Raw genomic sequence first — 20,168 nt, forward strand, 5'->3', positions numbered from 1 at the left:
ATCTAAAATCTATAAAAAACTTATCAAACGCCACACCCAGAAAACAAATAATCCAGTGAAGAAATGGGCAAAAGACATGAAGAGACGCTTCTCCAAAGAAGACATCCGGATGGCCAAACGACACATGAAAAAATGCTCAATGTCACTCATCATCAGGGAAACACAAATCAAAACCACCAGGAGATACCACCTGTCAGAATGGCTCACATTAGCAACTCAGGCAACAACAGATGCTGGCGAGGATGCAGAGAAAGAGGATCTCTTTTGCATTGTCGGTGGGAATGCCAGCTGGTGCAGCCGCTCTGGAAAACAGCGTGGAGGTTCCTCAAAAAACTAACAGTAGAGTTACCCTACAACCCAGCTATTGCACTACTAGGCATTTATCCAAGGGATACAGGTGTGATGTTTCGAAGGGACACATGCACCCCCGTGTTTACAGGAGCACTACCAACAATAGCCAAAGTATGGAAAGAGCCCAAATGTCCATCAATGGATGAATGGATAAGGAAGATGTAGTTTATATATATGATGGAGTATTACTCGGCGATGAGAGAGGATGAAATCTTGCCATTGGCAGCAACGTGGATGGAACTAGAGGGTATTATGCTAAGCGAAATTAATCACAGAAAGACAAAAATCATATGACTTCACTCATATGAGGACTTTAAGATACAAAACAGATGAACGAACATAAGGGAAAGGAAGCAAAAATAAGATAAATACAGAGAGGGAGGCAAAACATAAGAGACTCTAAAATATGGAGAACAGAGGGGTGCTGGAGGGGTTGTGTGATGGAGGGGTGGGCTAAATGGGGAAGGGGCTTAAGGAATCTACCCCTGAAATCACTGTTGCACCATGTGCTAATCTGGACTTAAATTATAAAAAATAAATAAATTATAGAAAAAAAGTAGCAAATGTTTAACATGCCAAGAAAAAAGTTCCTTGAGAACACAAAAGTTCACATGCATGGAAGGAGGCCATTCACTATAAACCGAAGAGGTTTCACACCCAATGCCAAACCAACCGATACCAGCAAAGGAGGTTAAATCAAGGGTATTACAAGTATAAGAAAACAACAAAAGACGTTTTCTCATTCCTCAAACGATACTGAATTGCAGTATGTGCTCAATAGCACATGTTCCAAACACCATGTAGACTAACACATCAGCTCACGTCGTAATAAAACAGGCCACACACAGAACCCGTCTATGTGAAATTCCGTCCGTGGCACACTAGAAACCAGCCATCGTGGAGTAACTCGCTCTATAAATCTGTGACAAATAGATCTTTTCTACAAACAAGAACAGCAATGATCTTAAATCAGCTCACATTTCTCTCACGTACTCATTTACCACATGATAGAGCAGTAAGAAAGATAAAGCACTTAACCATGACTACACCTGTGCACCTCAGTGGCAACGAAATTTCTTATCCTACTAAGTTTTCCACAGCACTGCCAACTGATAAAAACTCTGACACTGCATGAACTTAACACAAATATTTACAAATCTCAAATCCTTTCAGGCAAAATAAAATTCTGCCAGAATTATTGATTTTTACAAACCTTGAATACTTGGTATCCAACATGAATACTCTGTACAACAGTATAAAGTAGCTTTAGAAAAAACGGATACTTGCACAGTATTGCATTATTTTGAAAATAGTTTTGTTTTGTTTTGTTTTTTAACAAAGAAACTCAGTTCTGTATCTGGCACTATTTCAAGCCTGATAACCTGGACCATATTCCCATCAAAAACCAAGTGAAGCGAGTGAGCAAATCACTAAAACGACACCCATGTGACCAGGAACCCAAAAAGCATCCGGCTCGCCGAAGGCAGAGCCCCACCCGGGGGACGAGGCACCTCGGGGAAGGCCTGGAAATACAACTGCTCCCGGGGGGGCCCCAGAAAACCTCTCTCCACCTCAGTGTCAAGTGAAGGAGAAAAAATCTCCGAGAAAAACAAAGCAAACGGAAAATATTTTCCCAATCAGATAATAAAATAACAGATGCATTTGGGCACTTGGTTATGAAAAAGTCTTGAAAGTACTAGAATAAAGTTCATACTTATGGAAGGGCATATTGTCTTAATAAAAGCTTTAAGTATTAAAATATATCCGTTCATCGCACGTGTTTATTTCTATTACGCTTCTTGCAACTAGAGGGATGCAAATTTTTAGATTCTAGCACAACTATAAATCGGTCATCTGCATTAACTCTCCATATGAATACTTTTTAAACAAGACATAAAACTGTCATAAAAATCAACCGTCTGAAATTGCACCTGTCCCTGGTTACAGAGAAATTATAATCTCCGTAATAAGCCTTACTGTCTACACGACTGTTCTTATCAAAGGTTTTGTTCTACGCATCACTTAGCTGTGAAGCATGGTATATCATATAGACTCATCCGAATAAGATGATCCATACTAGCAAAAAATGAAAAAACAAACAAACATTTTTAAGGGTACATCTAAATAAAACAAGAATAAAATCTAAAGAAATGAAGTAATAAAAGAAAGAGGAAATTATGTGTCTCATTTCGTAACAGAGTTCCATACAGAGGAGCCATAAGATTATACCTTTGATATGCCAAGTCACATGTGTGGTGATGAAAATAACTGGCCACACTTAGAGGTAAAAAACAGAGCATCAGTGGCCACTTAACATAGAGTTCATCCAGTCTAAGTAATTTTCTTTGAGTAAAAATGTATTTAGAATTTCGGAATATTATCTAAGCAACCTAATATTCCAACTAATTAGCAATTTAATTAATATCTGTCACAACTTTTTTCCAAGTAATTTTAATAAAAACATATACATAATTTTTGGTATTAATAAAATTATTTTAAAAGACTTTACATCATGCAACAATATGAAGGCACTTAATGCCAATGAACTGTACACTTAAAAATGGTTAAAATGTGGGGCGCCTGGGTGGCTCAGTCGGTTAATTGTGAGACTTCAGCTCAGGTCAAGATCTCACGGTTCAGGAGTTCGAGCCCCATGTCAGGCTCTATGCTGACAGCTCAGAGCCTGGAGCCTGCTTCAGATTCTGTGTCCCTCTCTGTCCCTCCCCTGCTCACGCTCTGTCTCTCTCAAAAAAATAAATAAAATATTTTAAAAAAATTTTTAATGGTTAAAATGTTAAATTTTACATTATAGATATTCTACCACAATAAAAAATGTAAGAAAGAAGAAATAAATGAACAGAACATGTTTTTAAAAAGAATATGAAAAACAACTTTTACCACACCAATTAAGTATAAAGCCGTAACATATGCCTAGTAAAGACTTTCGGTTTTCACTAACATAACTACATAGGAATTTAAACTTCTCTGAGGAGGCCGCCATTGAAGGATGGACGGACTTCTACTCCCGAAGCGACACAGGGCTGGGTATTCGGACTGAGGGAGGGACAGAGCCAGAAGAACAGGAGGCCGCGGCTCAGAAACCCAGCAGAGGGGATCCCAGATCCCGAAGAAGGGGACCCGGCCTGCAGTGACCACGCGGGAGGGGAGGTATGAGGGCGACAGTCCGTGCACGCCTTCCCCAGAGGGACTCGGCTGGGTGGGGCTGGGGGGGGGCCACAGAGCAACACAGTTAAGAACAGTGGAGGCCTTCGGAAGGTCTCGTGGACAAGGGAGGGGGCGGCGGGACACGGGTGTGATGACAGCACAGCCCCCCGCCCTTCCAGAGCCAGAGCCTGGACGACCTAGCAGGAGGGCACCTGCACCTGCAGTCGTGCCCCCTCCAGGAGCTGGGGTCCCTCATCAAAGATGGAGATACAAGCAGACCGAGCACGTCTGTTGTTTTGTAATTAGGTCAACAAGAGGCTTAACCATACTGATTAGGGCTCCGGGTTGGTCAACGAAAGGGAAAAAAGAATCGCTGTCAGTGATTCCCAACAATGAAAATAAATGGAAAATGTAATGAAGTCTGGCATCTTAAAACAGAACTTTAAAATTATTTCTTGGTAAAAAGCAACATGCGGATTTGTTTTCTGCTTATAATAATACAATGAGAAAGATTTTTGAGACAATCAGCAATAACTTATCTGGGCTGGCTAATTAATAAAGGACACAAAAGAATCGCTGTTGGTTTTGATAATGGCATCACGGCCACTAAGCACACGTCTGTGTTTTAGAAACGCATACTCAAGTCTGCAGGGGTAAAACGATGTGATGCTTGGCAATGGCTTTACAATCTTCAGCAAAGAGAGACAAGAAAAAATCAGTCCCGTGATCAATAACTGGGCATCCACATGTATGTTCTGGCCGGTAGAGCGTTTGGTTTTTTTAATTTTTTTTTTTTTTTTTTTAGTGTTTTTATTTATTTTTGACAGAGAGAGAGAGAGAGAGACAGAGCATGAGCAGGGGAGGGGCAGAGAGAGAGGGAGACAGAATCCGAAGCAGGCTCCAGGCTCCAAGCTGTCAGCACAGAGCCCAACGTGGGGCTCGAACTCACGAACCGCGAGATCATGACCCGAGCCCAAGTCAGACGCTTAACCGACTGAGCCCCCCAGGTGCCCCTAGAGCACTTGTTTTTGAATTCCTATGAATGATACCCGATTCAGGAAAACAAAATATCTAGCACATTCCCTACCACAAAGAGCATGTAAAAAATACATGAGAGGCAGAGAAACGAAGCAGCGATGGACAGAGGAAATGCCGAATTTTCACGCGGACAAACATGAATCCACAGAGCAGGTCACTGCGCCACGTCCCAGAGCAGGGGGTACTAACCGGACCGTCGCTGAGGCGCCGGTGGGGTCCTGCGCTCCTCAGCAATTCTGAAGTGCAGCGGAGACGTGGACAGGACACAGCCACTAGGCAGACAAATCGCCAGGAGAACAAACTCACAAAATGCACGTTGTCAGGACATCACAAGGGATTAACTCATGTAGATACGGATGTGCGATCTTTGGAAACGATCAAGCTTATTCCTCTTCTTCTAAGAAATAATCTTTACTATTTTTAACAAAATGGCTCTTTTATAATTTACATTCTATCCTGAAATAAAATACTTTTACATTGAAAATTAAGTACGAATCATTTACTTTTAAACAAGACAGAAGCAATGCCATGAGCAAGAATTTCTTTCGAACAGGTCAGGAGAGTTGGGAGTTCACTAAGCTTTACTTTTAATTCTTAGAATCGACAGGAACGTAAGCTCCTGAGCGGGGAAAGCCACATGCAGAAATCCTACCGGAGAAGACCCTACCGAGGCAGCACCGACAGGCTCCTTCCGGCACCGAGACCTTGCCGAGACCGCACCAGAGCCGCGAGACGGATTTCCAACACGGCGATCTGACCGCCAAACATGGACGTCAGTAAGCAGATGGCCTGCACGGGACAGTTGTCACACGGTCAACAGTGAGCACACACCCGTGACCCCAACCACACAGGGTAAGGCTGCTCCTGTCACGTGGGCAATTATCGCGTGCCAAACGTCACACGCGAGGTCACACTCCACCACGTGGAGGAAAGGACGCGTACCGATGCACTCGGCAGGGTCTGAGGACGGCACGTTTCAGGTCTCACCTTTTGCTCGCCGGCCTTGCTCATCATTGCGCACGATCCGGCAACCTGAATGCTGAGGCTCCTGAAATCTTAATTTCCAGCAAAGAGAGACAAACAAGCAACGTTTACGGGGGAACGAACCCCACGTGCCTGCACGCCCACCGCACGTGGGCCTGTGCGCTCCCGAGAGCCCTTGCCCTGGGGCAGCTCAATCCGGCGGAGAAGGCATAGGGCAGCTGGGGCGAGCCCCGGTAACACAATTCCAGGGGCACACACACACACACCCAGATCTAAGAGGAGCTCCGGTGAACCTTCAAGGGCAAGCAGGGGGAGGAGAAGAAGGCACTCAGGTCAGCAGAGGTTTGGAGGGTTCAAGCAAAGTCTGCAAGTAAGTGACGGTCGAAACGGGCAGTGACCTCCAACGAGGAGAGAGGCTGGGCTGGGCCAGGCTAAGAACTCAGACTCTGTCCCCAAAACACAGGGGCCTTAAAGGAGAAAGTAGGGAGACTGCTCTTACAGGTGACATGGGCTGTGCCTGCAGGAGGCTCCTGAGGGGGGCAAGCTCGGGGAGGGAGGAGGGACGGAGTCAGGAATCACGCCCACATTACTGGCAGGGCAACTCCCGGCGTGGAGGTCGCAGAATCTGAGAACAGACGGGAGCCGCCCCAGGTCAGTCCAGACCGTGGAGTCGGACAAGCTGGGGGGCTGTCCAGTCACAGGTGTCAAGTCGTCAGCAGGAAATATGGACAGTGTGGACTCAAAAGCCCTTGGTATAAGCTCGGGACAGGCGCGGCAGCCCTGAGGAGAGGTGTCCCTCGGAGCCCTGCACACCGAGGACCAAGGGAAGGGAGACCCACCCAGGGGTCGGAGTGAGCTAACAGCATGGCCTTGGGACCCAGAAGTTGCCCGTGGCCTGACGCACGGCGAACACGCCTCGTCTGCACGTTCTGGTGACCAGACTTTCTACGCTGAAGGTGTCACCCTCCCGTGGCAGAGGAAGACATTAATAGAAGTTACATGAAATTTAGATCAAAGGTGACCTGAACTTTCACCTTACCCTTGTAACGTAAAACGCCTTCCAATTCGAAGTTCGCCAAGTTAAGTATGAGTAAGCCAGAGGAGCTTCCAACCCACAGGCACGGGGCACTCTCAGAAGGCAGGCTACTTTTCAAAGAAAAAGAGAGAACGACGTGGCGGTCTCACCCCTCAGGCTTCCGTCCCACAGCTGCCACTGAGCAGGCAGCCGGCTCTCGGCATTTATGACCCAGAACCGCACTCGATCAGGCTGGTGTTCAACGGTCTCGGGTTTCCTGGAAACCCACTGTCCAGTGAAGACGAGACGGCCGCGACCCGACCACAACTCGACTGTCACCTGCAAGGCTATCACTTCTTCCGAGCTCAAGGTGGCAGCCGGTGCCACGTCCATCCCTTCGAGGCGGCCACGTGGCACCTGCGTCCTGCCGGGTGGTGTCTGGAGATGAGGAGCCCCGCTAACAGGGAACAGACCACCGTGGCAGAGCTCAGGAGATACCGACCGCAGCTCTACCTCCTCTTCCATCGATGTGCAAACAGGGTCAACGTTAACAAAGGGCCAATAGGCCTCCTCTGGCTATGCCAGACTTGGACTCTGAAGGACTCTCCACGCCCTCTCTCCCGCCTGCCACTCGGTCCCCTGGAGCCTCACATAGCTCTAGGACTGTCTCTTTCTCACTCTGGGCTCATTCTCAGGCCCGCACACACCCGCGGCCGTCCAGAAAGCGGCCAGGCAGGTGGGTCCCTGCCACCCCATGTGCACCCCAGGGGCGGAAGGCCTGGCCCTGACCAAAGCACAGGCCAGATGTGTGTTCCCACCCAGCCTGGCACCTGTGCGGACACTTGGCCCTACAGCACGGCCAGCTCCCCATCCAGGGGAGCACCCCTCTTGTCCAGGGAGACCAGAGGCCCCGTCGTCCCTAGACCTTTCCACACTCAGTAAAAGCCATCATGATACATTCTTAAGTGTCTGATATACAGACAGATGGGGGAAGTTTAGGGGGAGTCACGATTATATCCTCCTTTACCTTATTATGCAATCAAGATCTACCTAGGGGGGGCGCCTGGGTGGCGCAGTCGGTTAAGCGTCCGACTTCAGCCAGGTCACGATCTCGCGGTCCCGGAGTTCGAGCCCCGAGTCAGGCTCTGGGCTGATGGCTCAGAGCCTGGAGCCTGTTTCCGATTCTGTGTCTCCCTCTCTCTCTGCCCCTCCCCCACTCGTGCTCTCTCTGTCTCTCAAAAATAAATAAATGTTAAAAAAAAAAATTTAACCATTGTATGCCCTACATAAACTATAAATGATATGCAAAATCAAGTTTGTAATTATTTTCTTGACAGTCAAATAATTCCACACAATTAATTTCAGGAAAAGAATTCCAACAAAATTCTAAGAGATGTGCTTTGTCCCTGTGATTGACAAACGGATTCAAGTTGTTAAAACATTCTGTTCCACACACGGATGAGTGGCACCGGGAAGAATGCTGAATCCTTTGGGAAATATAGCAGAAACTGCACCAGATCACAAGGCACGTGCACGTTGGTTAAGCTGTGTTTTCACGGGACTCATCCCAAGAAAGGGACCGTCTTCTGTTAGTTCTCTGCCCCCCTCCCCCATGTGAAGTAGGAGACGCTCAGGGTGCTGGGACAGCAGCCCTGGAGGCGGAGGGAGGCAGAGGGCACCGCAGGCCAGGACGGCACGCTCTGCAGGGACCTGCCGACGCATGCCGGGGACTCACCGGTGCACAGACAGTGTGAGGAGGGCACAGGATGGCCTGCAGCGCAGGACCGTGCAAACTCTGCCCGACCACACGCTCGGCCCGTGGGGCAGATGCCTCCTGCAGAGGCCTCACTGGATGGCGCTTCCAGAAAGCACACACATGCTCAATTTTAAGTTAAAAACTTTGGGAAATGTGCCTGTGAAGTGAATCCTTACGCTGTGCAGACAGGTGCAACACAGCGCTCGTGAGGGGCACGGAGACCCTGGATGGGGCGCGTCCAGCCTACGGAGCGGCACGCGGCCCACCGACAGAACATCCGTCCGCGGGTCCAGTCACCTGTTAGCACTGCTGAGCTGTACAGTGGTGATCCCGCGTGATGGTCCCAGACCTTTGGAAAGACACTTGGTTTTTAGAGGAGGTACAATTCTGCCATTTGACACAGCGTGAACTAATGCTTCTGCTCAATTACAAATTAATTCACGTGAACGGTTACCTAAAGGAGAAAATAGTAATAAAACAGGCACATAAACAATAAAACTGTAGCAACACCATAAAAGGTGTCAGAATCACAGCGGGGAAAGCTAGCATTTCCAGAAATAACAATCTGTGGGTTTGGGAAGACCCAAGACGAGGCAGGAGACGTTGCCAAGAAGAGGTGTGAAGGCCACAGTAATTGATACCCTGACTAAAAGTACATGTTTATTTTTTCGGGCACCCTCCAGTGCTCTCCAAACATCAGCTCCCATTCTCCGAGCCCCCGTGAGACAATGGGCACCCTCATGTCCATCTTAAAGACAGGAAAAGTGAGGCACAGCACCGCTCATCCATCGCCAGCAGCTGGAAGGACTGGGGCTGAGCCCAGGCGGCCTGCTCACAGCACGGGAAACAGCACCGTGAGGCCAATTCTACGGGGCAGAAACTTCCAGAAGACAACAGAAGTATTTTCCGTCTCTCTCCTCTGTCACTCTGCAGATGTGCCTAAATTACCCTCAACTTTTCTTCCGGTCACCATGGAAAGTCCTCACTTGGTCAATAAGATAACAGACCTAATACCGGCTGGCTCGGAGTCTGATGGGAGCTTAGCTGGCATTTTAAGTTCTTTCCTTCTTGGGGTGCCTGGGTGGCTCAGTCAGTTGGGCGTCCGACTTCAGCTCAGATCATGATCTCGCGGTTCGTGAGTTCGAGCCCTGCATCGGGCTCTGTGCTGACAGCTCGGAGCCTGGAGCCTGTTTCAGATTCTGTGTCTCCCTCTCTCTCTGCCCCTCCCCTGTCCATGCTCTGTCTCTGTCTCAAAAATAAATAAAACGTTAAACAAAATTTTTTTAAGTTCTTTCCTTCTCAACCTCAGTTTAGTTCTGACTGAATCCTCTGCTACCGGAAGATGCTTCTTCTGCTCTGGGCCCTTAGGAAGTAACATGGAAGTAAATTTGATGTTCTAGCTCCCGAAGGCCCTGGACTTGAGGAGGAGGGGCCCGCAGGTAACCCAAGCCCAGCTGGGGACGTTGGGACACTCCTGGCCGACACAAGAGTGTATGTGCAGGGACCACAAACCAGAAAGTCCTTCTAGAAAGCATCTGAAGTATCCCGGTGCCCATGCCCTTACCTTAAAGCTTCTGTCTTCAGACACTGAAATGATGATATGTGTTTGCCATGGACAGAACTCAGCTGTAGTCACGGGGCCCCGGTGACCCTCCGGCACAGCTAGTGTAGACCGGCTCTGGGAGAGTTTGTGAAGGAAGATCAGTAACTGAATGTTCTGGCAACTCTCGTTAAGAAGTTACATACACCTCACAGGAAACGGCTTCTGTTAAAGTCCACACAATTCCCTTTTTCCAAATGTGAAAAGTACTTGTATATAAACCTACAAGTTCAAACTCAGACGGCTGAGCTGAGAGGGAAGGAAGCAGAGGCCTCCCGGGGCCATGTGCACGGCAAGTTTAGAGACAAGGCTAACTGAGGCCGATCCCGAACAGAGCCAGGCAGTGGGAAGGCCGGGCTCTCGCACCTTCCCATCTACACCGTGTGCTGCCCTGAAGCCACCCTCCCGTGCCAGGACTTCCCAGAACAGCCCTGCAGGGGTGGGGACGGCGTCTTGAGACAACACAGGACAGCGTGTTCATCTACTACCAAGCCAGCCTTCCTCCTAAGCCCCTTCATGAAGCCTGTTACAACCAGGCAGCCCCAGAAGACAGCGTCACAAGCCGGAATCACATAGCGCGGCCGAGAGGTGCTGGTGCCGTTCACCTGGGACTCCGGGCGCCTGGGGTCAGGACTGCTCTTCAACCCCTACAGCATCCGGTCAGACAAGATCATGTCCCCGCACACACATGCGGGGAATACGTACGCAGCCGTACCCACACGGCGACTTGACCAACAAGTAAGCACTTACACCGAGAAGACGTTCCCAGAGCGACCAGAGACCCCTGTGCGGCGCGGCCACTTCTGCCTCTCGTCACCAGCCGGGCCAAAACAAAAGGCGAGGTGGCGATGTGCACAAGAACAGGCTCACTTCCAGATTGGACGTGAGGACATACACATTTCTGCTGCCTCCAACTTCCGTAACACGACACTGTCCTAAAGAATACCCCGTTTCCTCTCAGTACTTACGGCCGTGGCTTACGTTAAAGTGTTCGCACTCGTTTAAAGTCTCTCAGAGCAAGTCTCACAAACCGGGCCCCCCTAGTGCTCGGGGAACGGTGCTACCACACCCCAGGTTCGTGGGCAGCCCGCACTCACCTCGTACGGGCCGCTAAGGAAGGGAGAGGGCAGCGTGGGCCGGCCGGTGGAGCCAACAGGCGCCACCTCCCTACTCGCCCGCGGGGTTGACACCTGACTCCGGTCCCGCATCTCTGCTTCCGGGACGGACAGGGCTCTCCGCCCTCCTGGCTCGTCCCACAAGGGCGGTGAGCCCTGCGTCGCCGAACAACCCCCAAAGCCATTCTGAACCCTAGGACACGTCCCCTCACCTGTGACTTCACCGACAACACTAGCCCTTTGTGTGAGCCTCAATTTCACAATTTGGCCAAAAATCACTTGAGCGCAGAAACGGACGCTCTGGGCCCCAAACTGCCTAGCACACAGAAAGCCCGCCATCAGCTGATCCTCGAGTAAGATTTCACACCCAACGTTCTCCATAACCTAGCGTTTTTTAAGTGGGTGTGGCAAAACAGTCTTCGTAGGCTAAGAGCTTTGTTAGCTGCACTCATTTGGCAAATAGCAGCCAAGACACAACACCGGGCCTTGGATGATCTGTCCCCAAAGTCTCTGGCAGACGTAACGCCGAGGAAACAAGAGGCCTCCTTCGCCCCACCCCTGCTCTCTTACACCTGGCTGACCCTCCAGGGCTCCCATTCCAGAATCAGATGCGAGACGTGAAGTCACCAAGAGAAAGGGGAGACACAGTCCCTTACACCCGTCCCAGTGAAGAGATAACCGAGAAACGTCCAGCTCCGAAGGAAGCAAGTTTGGTAAAAGAGATCAGTGAAAGCGGCACTCTGTGAGAGCTTTGAGAGGCCCGCAGAGGAGGAGGAAATGAGAGAAAGAGGTCGGACTGAGCGCCCTCACTCAGCACCCTGACAGCCGGATGCCGTGCACAGGTTTCCCGACTGGCCTGAAACAGCAGCAGCTGGTTCAGGGGGCTTTTTCCCAGCGCAGGACAAAGACGTGCTTTCCCTCGCTTTCCCTAACGCCCTGACGAAAATACGCCCACGTGAAAATACTGTCGACGAGAGGCGGGCAGGGCCCCAGGGAGGCCCCGCCAGCAGACGGCGGCACCCACCTCGGTATCCAGCATAAAGATTTTATTCCCGGCACACACCGCAGCTGCTCGGTCGTCCGGGCTCAGCCTCAAATACAGCGCCTTCCCCAGAAGGGTGCCCAGGACGAGCCCTCGAGGAGTCAGCCCTGGAGGGAGTTTCACTGTTAGTGTCGGGCCGTCAGAGTGGCCCACGAGCCACAGGGAATCACCGACCACGCAGCCCTCTCTCTCTACGTGATGCGGAGTAACAAGGACTCCGACGCGACATTAGCTCCTCGACGGTACTGAAACCATCAAGTGCAAACAGTTCTTCTGGAAGCATGCGGAACGCAGGAACCGTCCATCGGAAGATGACTCTGTGCCTTTGCAGATAACAGGTCTCTGCGAAGGCTGCACGTGCGAACGTGCGGGGGTCACACAGAATGGTCCACGGTCCCGGTTCGTCCCTCCCCCCGTGACCACACCTGCTCCAAGCCTGGCCGCGCGAGCTTCCCGGGCTCGCTCCAGACAGGCAAAGGCACAGGGCGCCCATCCGAGCCTCCGAGACCTGCCCAGGCCACGAGGACGTCTCCGGGCAGGCCTGCGGGGCCAAGGCAACGACACAAGCCAGCCCTCAGCTTCAAGCAGGGCCCCTCGACCAAGCCAGCACCGGGCAGTGAGGACTCAGCACCACCAGGGCCGGGCCGTGAGACTGAGGCTGCTTGCTGTCCAGCAAGGTCATGTCAACAGCAAGACCCCGAGCCTACAGAAAGGGAGCCGTGCACACACCACGTGGGAGTTCTCGTCTGGCCAGGCTAATCCCATGGGTCCGCTCCACGAGTATTTAGCAGGCACCGATGCTACACCGGGCATCTCTACAGGCACTCGGGATAGACCAACAAACGAAACCAAGTCCCGCCTTCGTGGAAAGCTTACTCTGGGGTAGGAGGTGGGGGCACTTAGACACCAATAACCAAAATATGTCAATGAATTACACACAGTGCTAGAAGGAAGTGAACACCGTAAGAAAAAGCAAAGCACAAAAGGGGACTGGGGTCCAGGGTGGTGGTCAGAAGGGCCCACGGCACCGGAGAATTGGACGTGGCAGAATCAGCAGGGATCCTGAGATGGCCCCGGGGGCAGGCCACTATGCCTGGACTGTTCCCTGAAGCTGGGGGTAGAGGTAGGGCTCCTGTAGCTTTGTCGGGAAGGCCCTGGAGAGCTCTGGGCAGCGGTGTGATGCACTCAGACTCCAATTTCGCAGGGAGCCCTGGCTGTGGAGTTGAGAGCAGAGCCCTGGGACAGGACTGGGACAGAACGGGGGGGAGCGGGGAGCGCCGGCACAATGCGCCAGTGAGTGAACCTGCGGGGCACGGTGAAGGCAGGTGTGAGACGCGTCCCCGCTTTGCATGTGTTCTGAAGGGAGAGCAGACGGAAGCCGTGGAGGCGAGGAAGGAAGACAGGACACAATGCCATGACTTCTGACCGGAGCGGCCGCAGGGAAGGCTGTGGGAGGCAGGTGCGGGAAAGGTGGTCAGGACAGGCAAGCTTCAGAGCTATCAGCTGTGCACGTGGGCGCGTCCAGGGCAGTTCACACCCGAGGCCGCAGTCGGGACCGAGGCCTCGGCGAGAGCACAGGTGGCAGCTGTCAGAGCCTGGCTGTCATCAAGGGAGTGATTTTTGAGGGGCAACAGGAAAAGCCCCTGTGCCAACGTTAAGAGGTGGGAGAGTGACAAGGAGCCAGCAAAGGAGACTGAGGACAAGTGACCAATGATGGAGCACTCCAAGGTCCCAGGCCACGTGCCGTTTCCCAAGTCCAAGTGCAAACACAAATCGCTCTTGGACGCGAAGGTACTGTAAGTGAGCCTGCCTTCTCCACGGGTGCAGAAACCAAGCCTGGCTGCATTGCACCCGGCCCAGGCCACGGGGGCACAGGCAGCGGCCTGCGGCTTCTGAGAACCCCCTCCCCATCCCTGCAGTGAGGGCAGAACGAGCCCGTTCCGGTCCCACTGCCGCAGCTGAAGACACGAGAGCAGCCCTGGCACACCCACCAGGCTGAGCTCCGCGTGAGCGTGAATGCTGTGCCTCAGGGCCCAGCTTCGACCCCCTGTCCATGCAGTGGACCACGTGTGTCAAAACGTACAGGAGTTCTGAAGGGCGACCTAAAAGTAAACCTTGGGACACAGCCCTTCCAACACGGAAGGCTACTTATTGACAAAGACCCATACGGGGAACAAATCACTAACATGGGGTTCACTGTACAGATGTGTGTGCGTGCCCTGTGTACACACGTTCATGTGTGCACGTGCTATACAACATGTACATGTACGTGAGTGCTCTGTGTTTATGTACATGTGTGCATGTGCTATACACACAGGTACACATGTGTATACTTACGTACATGTATGCACATGGTAGATACACATGTACATGTGTGTGCGTGCTGTGTGCTTACATACACAGGTACATGTGTGTGCTGTATGCTTACATGCATGTGTGAGCATTGCTGCACACACGGGTACATGTGTGGTGTGTGCTTACTACACGTGTGTGTGCCATACACACAGGTACATGTGTGCGTGTTGTATGCTGACGCACGTGTGTGTGCACGTGCTATACACGTAGGCACACGTGTGTTGCTATTACTATATTCACATGTGTGGTATGCACGTGTGTACGTGTATGCATATACACAAATGTACATGGGTTATATACTTATGCGTGTGCTGTGCACACGTGTACATGTTCTGTGTACATGTATACCTGCGTGTGATGTATACATACGTACATGTGTGTGCGTGTGCTCTATATGTGTACTATATGCACATGTGTCCATCTACGCATGTGTATGCAGGTCTATGTACTGCGTATATGCGTGTGCGTGCACATATGCATATGTGCTCACGTATGCATGTAGTATGTAGCATGCACTGCGTGCATGAATGTATATGCACTATGTGTGTATCTGTGTATGTCTGCATATACTCTGTGTGCATGTATACGTATGTTATAAGTGTATATATGTGCACTATACGCAAAAATGCATGCCTGTATGCACATCCCTGCATGTATGTACTATTGTATCTATACATATGCATGCATTATGTACTATGTGTGTGCATGCATATGTATGTGTGCACTATCTGTGTAGGTGTATGTGTGTAGGTTTACATGTGCGTTGCCATATATGTATGTACATGTGTAGGTACTACATAAATATCGAATATGTGCACGTACGTGTGGGTGTATATACGTGCTATGTGTGCGTACAAATACTACGTGTGTATATGTGCAGGTGTGTATGTACTATTTGCACATGTATGTTACATGTGCATGTGTGTATGTTATACGTGTATGTACTTTGTGTACGATGTGTATCGTGCATGTGCATGCCACGTTTACATACGTGTGCGTGCTCTATGTGGGTGTGCCATGCGTATGTACATTCATGCATGCGCTGTGCTTGCGTGCACTACGTATGTTTGTGTACTGCATATGTATGAGCATGTGTATATACTATTTATGTGTATGTGTGTGTGGCTACGTCTGTACCACATGCGTGTGTATCACAGAAGTACGTGTGTGCGTGCTGTGGTGATACACTGACACTGCGCTCACGCTACAAGTTAAATGAAGTGAGGTCTTCCATTCTATTAACTGCGTTTTATACACACGGACATATACTACTATCATGTACACGGTCGCCTAAGGTCCCCTGACACCTATTTGGAGTAGTCCTACGGATTCTCAGTGTCACTAATCACATAACGTTCACACTCCTTACCGTGGTCCTCACCTAACTTCTCAATTTTGTTTGCTCAAGCTCTAATGTCCCCATGCTCCCACCCCACGGGCTCCCTCTCAGCTCTTCAGACAGGTCAGGTTCCGTGCACAGAGGGCCCGTGCGCACACGGCCGGCTCTGCCGGCAACGCCGCTCCCACGTGGCACGGGGCCACCGTCCGGCACCGGCCCTCGCTTGCGTCCAGCTCCTCCTCGTCCCCCAGCTCAAAAGCCACCTCCCCAGAGATGACACCACGTGGACGTGTCCTGCCCACGTCCTCTGTCGACACCTTGCCTTTCTCTGCTGCGCTCCCCACAACCAACAACCAGTTACTTGCCTATTTGAAATGTGTTTCCCTCCCCTCACGGTCTCTGTAAGGAAAGAACACTTCAGTTGCCTACCTGTTTTCAGAGGTCCAAAAAAATCACAGGTATCAAAATAAGGAAATACATAAGATTAAAACTAACGAGCCTATCATATCAGATCCACACACGGCAAAAGTCAGCACGTGTGAATGCCTGGTAAGCTTCCCACACAGAACATCCAGCTTGGACACTCAGTTTCAAGGTTAAAGGAGTCAAAAATGCTCCCAAGCCCCTGTATGTTACCAAGTCCATTTAAGGGTGAGTCGTTCCCTTTTATACTTTTTTAAACGTATTTTAAGGGTTCATTCACCTAGAAGCACTTTCTGTCTGCACTCATCCAGACTCCACAACATAACATAATCCTGTGATGCGGAACAGATGAGAAGCGGACTCACTGTATTTCCAAATGTCACAGCGGTGATCGGCTGACGGTGTCCTCTTAGGATTAGAGGCTAACAAAGTTAACAAGAAGAGAAATATCATCAACTACAGAGAACACTTAAAGAATAAAGGAACACAATGGCATAACCTCAAACCTAAGAAACCAAATGGCTTGAATTTTTCAAATGTGTTTCTTTCATATATTCACTTATTAAAATTCCTGTTAATGTACTATTAAGTTACGGTCAGGTGAACCATCTTACCGTTACTCAACGTCGTGGATCACGCGCACTAGTAAAATGCGCACAGGTCACCTCACTCTTCCATTTCCTCATCAGTCATGAATTAAGCAAATGTGTGTCGCGTCCCTGCAGTGTGCCACAGAGGTCCCGCTGTGCTGGACGCTGAGGAAATGAGAAGGATCCGCAAGAGGAGGGGAGCGTTCCGGTCGCTGGGAGACGAGGCACATTTACGAGGCTGCTGGTACAAGCGAGGAAGGCGATGGGGCCACAGAAAGCCTAGGCAAGTGCGACACCGTGACGAGCGTGTTCACAGCTCTGACCAAGCACGAGGAAACCGGAAGCCGGCAGAAACGTGCAAGCAGAGGAATCTGTGACCGGACTTGTAACACTGCTGCAAGGATGGAAGAGGGACGATACTGGGGACACAGTGAGACCAAACACTCCAAAGACAGCACAGTAAAGGCCTGAACTAGGGTGACAGGGATGGAGACGGGGGCAGACAATGAACCAAAGACTCTGTGACCGACGGGCATCGCGAGATAGAAGAGGGACAAGAGCAAAGGTAATCAGTGTTCGGGCTGAATCCCTAGGGGAATGGGGGCATAAGGAAGATGTCATGGAATCAGGAAAGATCAGAGGCTGTCTGGGCTGTGCTAAGGGAGCTCCTTTCGAGCTGACAGCCAGCACACAGTAGGTGCTTTGACGTGAGGGCCATCACGCAAACAGGAGGACCTGCTCATGGCAGGCCAGTTCATCTGTACCAACCTCCTGATGAGAACGGCAAGCAAAACTGGCAAAATTTGCAAAAAACAACATCTAGATGAGCAAGATAAGGCACCAGAGAGCAATGAAAGCAACAAAGAATTAAGACCAGAGAAGAAGGAAACTGAGAGAAGGGATCCAGCATGGGAGGCCATTCAGCCGTGAAGACTTCTACCAAAACGCAGCCTTCTGACAATTCCGGTAGAGGCCACTGAAAGCTGAGATACTCACGGGACTGGAAGCACAAACGTGGCGTAATTAAATGCATCATTTTCAGGTACAAACAGAATTATCTTATTGGGAGAAGGGCAAAGAATTCCACTGCCTGCAAAGTACCTCTGAGAATAGAGTTGACAGCCTTAAGGTGAGGACTCCATGCATGTTTTTCCTTAAAACACCACATTTTAAAACACTGCTTTAAAAAAAGAATACAGCCCACTGCAGTGGGAGGGAAGGGCATGTTGCCAAACGCCCAGGGCTAGAGTAGTGACCCAAAGGACCAGGTCCAAGGAGGAGAGGTGAACGGGCCATAGAAGAGTGCTCACAAGCCCACCTCCAAGTTCTCATAATCCCTGACTGGCTTAGAGTGACCGGAAATTGCCAGTGCCCTCCTCACCCAGCCAGCTATCAGAAGCAAACATAAATCATCTCTGCCAGAAGTTAAGGTCATCCAGAGCCTCAAACCAGCTGTGCATTTTTTTTAATACAGACTGTCTAGCAGTCAATCAAAAACAATCAGGAACTCAAGGAGTCGAGATTATTCAGTCAAGAACCAAGAGAAATACATACCCATGGAAAACACCTACTGACAAATCATCCAGATGGCCTTGAAACAAAACCAGAACCAATCCAGATTGCAGAATTACTAGATAAGGACATCAAAACAGTCCTAATTCTATTCCATATGTTCAAAAGGTTAAATAGAGATATAAACAATCAGTAGTAAACAACCTTCCAAAACAGAAAGCACCAGACCAAGATGGATCCACTGGTGAATTCTACCCAATATTTAAGGAAGAAATTTTACTAATTCTCCAAAATCTCTTTCAGGAGACTGAAGAAAGAAAACAGAAAACACTATTTTCAGAGGAAACAGAGTAAATACTTCCTTACTCATTCTATCAGGCCAGCATTACCCTAATTCCAAAACCAGACAAAGACATCACAAGAAAAGAAAATTAAAAATCAATATATTTCATGAACATAGATCCAAAACTCAACAAATATTCAAAATATTAGCAAATCAAACCAAATAATGTATAAAAAATTATATACCATGACCAAGTGAGATTTGGAAATTTATTCCAAATATGCAAGGCTGGTTCAACATTTGAAAATAATTAATCCATCACATCAACAGGCTAAAGAAAAAAAGTCACATGAAAATATCAAAAACGTAGAAAAAGCATTTGACAAAATCCAATGGCAATTCATCATAAAAACTATCAGTATAGTAGGAATAGACGGGAACTTCCTCAACTTGATACAGAGTATCCACAACATAACAAAAGCTAATGTATTAAATGGTGAGAAACTATAAGCTTCCCCACCAAGATTAGAAACAAGACAAGTAGGTCCCCTTCACCACTCCTTTTCAACATTATACTGGGGGTCTTAGCTAATGCAATAACAATATAAAAGGAAGTTTAAAGGTATAGTGACCGAGAAAAAAGAAATAAAACTTTGTTCATGGATAATATGCTCACCTATGTAGAAAATCCAAAGAACTGGCAAAAAAAAAAAAAAAAAATCTGAAACTAAGAATTATAGCAAGCTTGTAGGATACAAAGTTAATACACAAAATTCCACTAGTTTCCTATATACCAGCAATAAATAAGTAGAATTTGAAATTAAAAACACAATACCATTTACATTAGCACCCAAACAAACGAAATGCTGAGGGACAAATCTAGCAAAACTGTGTAAGTTCTCTATGAGAAAAAATAAAACTCTGTTGAAAGAAATCAAAAAAGTAAATGAATGGAGAGATATTCCATGTTCATGGATAGAAAGACTCAATATTATCAACATGTCAGTTCTTCCCAACTTGATCTACAGATTTAATGCAACCCAATCAAAATCAACAAACTGATTTTCAAGTTTACATAGAGGCAAAGAACCAGGATAGTCTCATGATAATGAAGAAGAACAACAGAATTGGAGGACTGACACTATCTGACTGTGAGACTTACTATGAAGCTACTCTAATCAAGAGCAGTGGTATTGGCACAAGAAAGGAAAAATAGATCAATGGCAAAGAAGAGAGAGCCAGAAATACAGTCAACTGAATTCTGACTAAGGAACAAAGGCAATACAATAGAGAAAACTGTAAACTCCTAAAAAATAACATGGGAGAAAATCTAGATGACTTAAATTTGGTGATGACTTTTCAGATAAGCCACCAAAGGCACGATCCATGAAAGAAAGAACTGACAGGCTGGACTTCATTAAAATTAAAAATTTCTGCTCCATCAAAGACAACACCAAGAGAATAAGAAGACAGATATTAAACGGTGGACAGACATCATTATATATCTGCCCAAATCTATAGAATGTACAACACCAAGACTGACCCCTAAGGTAAATGGTGGACTCTGGGTGATGATGATGTGTCAATGTAGGTTCATCAG

General features: G+C 48.8%; 1 protein-coding gene across 1 annotated transcript in view; it reads right to left on the minus strand.

Annotated features, from left to right (window-relative positions):
* WDR27 (WD repeat domain 27) overlaps positions 1-20,168 on the minus strand; it is a 154,286-nt gene that overhangs the window by 121,106 nt on the left and 13,012 nt on the right. The window contains exons 3-9 of the mRNA XM_032593355.1: positions 16,464-16,605; positions 12,049-12,173; positions 9,711-9,987; positions 6,578-6,718; positions 5,542-5,609; positions 5,222-5,343; positions 4,744-4,826 (exon numbers count right to left, since the gene is read on the minus strand). Coding sequence (XP_032449246.1) covers positions 4,744-4,826; positions 5,222-5,343; positions 5,542-5,609; positions 6,578-6,718; positions 9,711-9,987; positions 12,049-12,173; positions 16,464-16,605 — 958 coding nt within the window. The remainder of the gene's footprint in view (positions 1-4,743; positions 4,827-5,221; positions 5,344-5,541; positions 5,610-6,577; positions 6,719-9,710; positions 9,988-12,048; positions 12,174-16,463; positions 16,606-20,168) is intronic.

The sequence above is a fragment of the Lynx canadensis genome, chromosome B2 (assembly GCF_007474595.2).
Source record: "Lynx canadensis isolate LIC74 chromosome B2, mLynCan4.pri.v2, whole genome shotgun sequence".
Classification (NCBI taxonomy): domain Eukaryota; kingdom Metazoa; phylum Chordata; class Mammalia; order Carnivora; family Felidae; genus Lynx; species Lynx canadensis.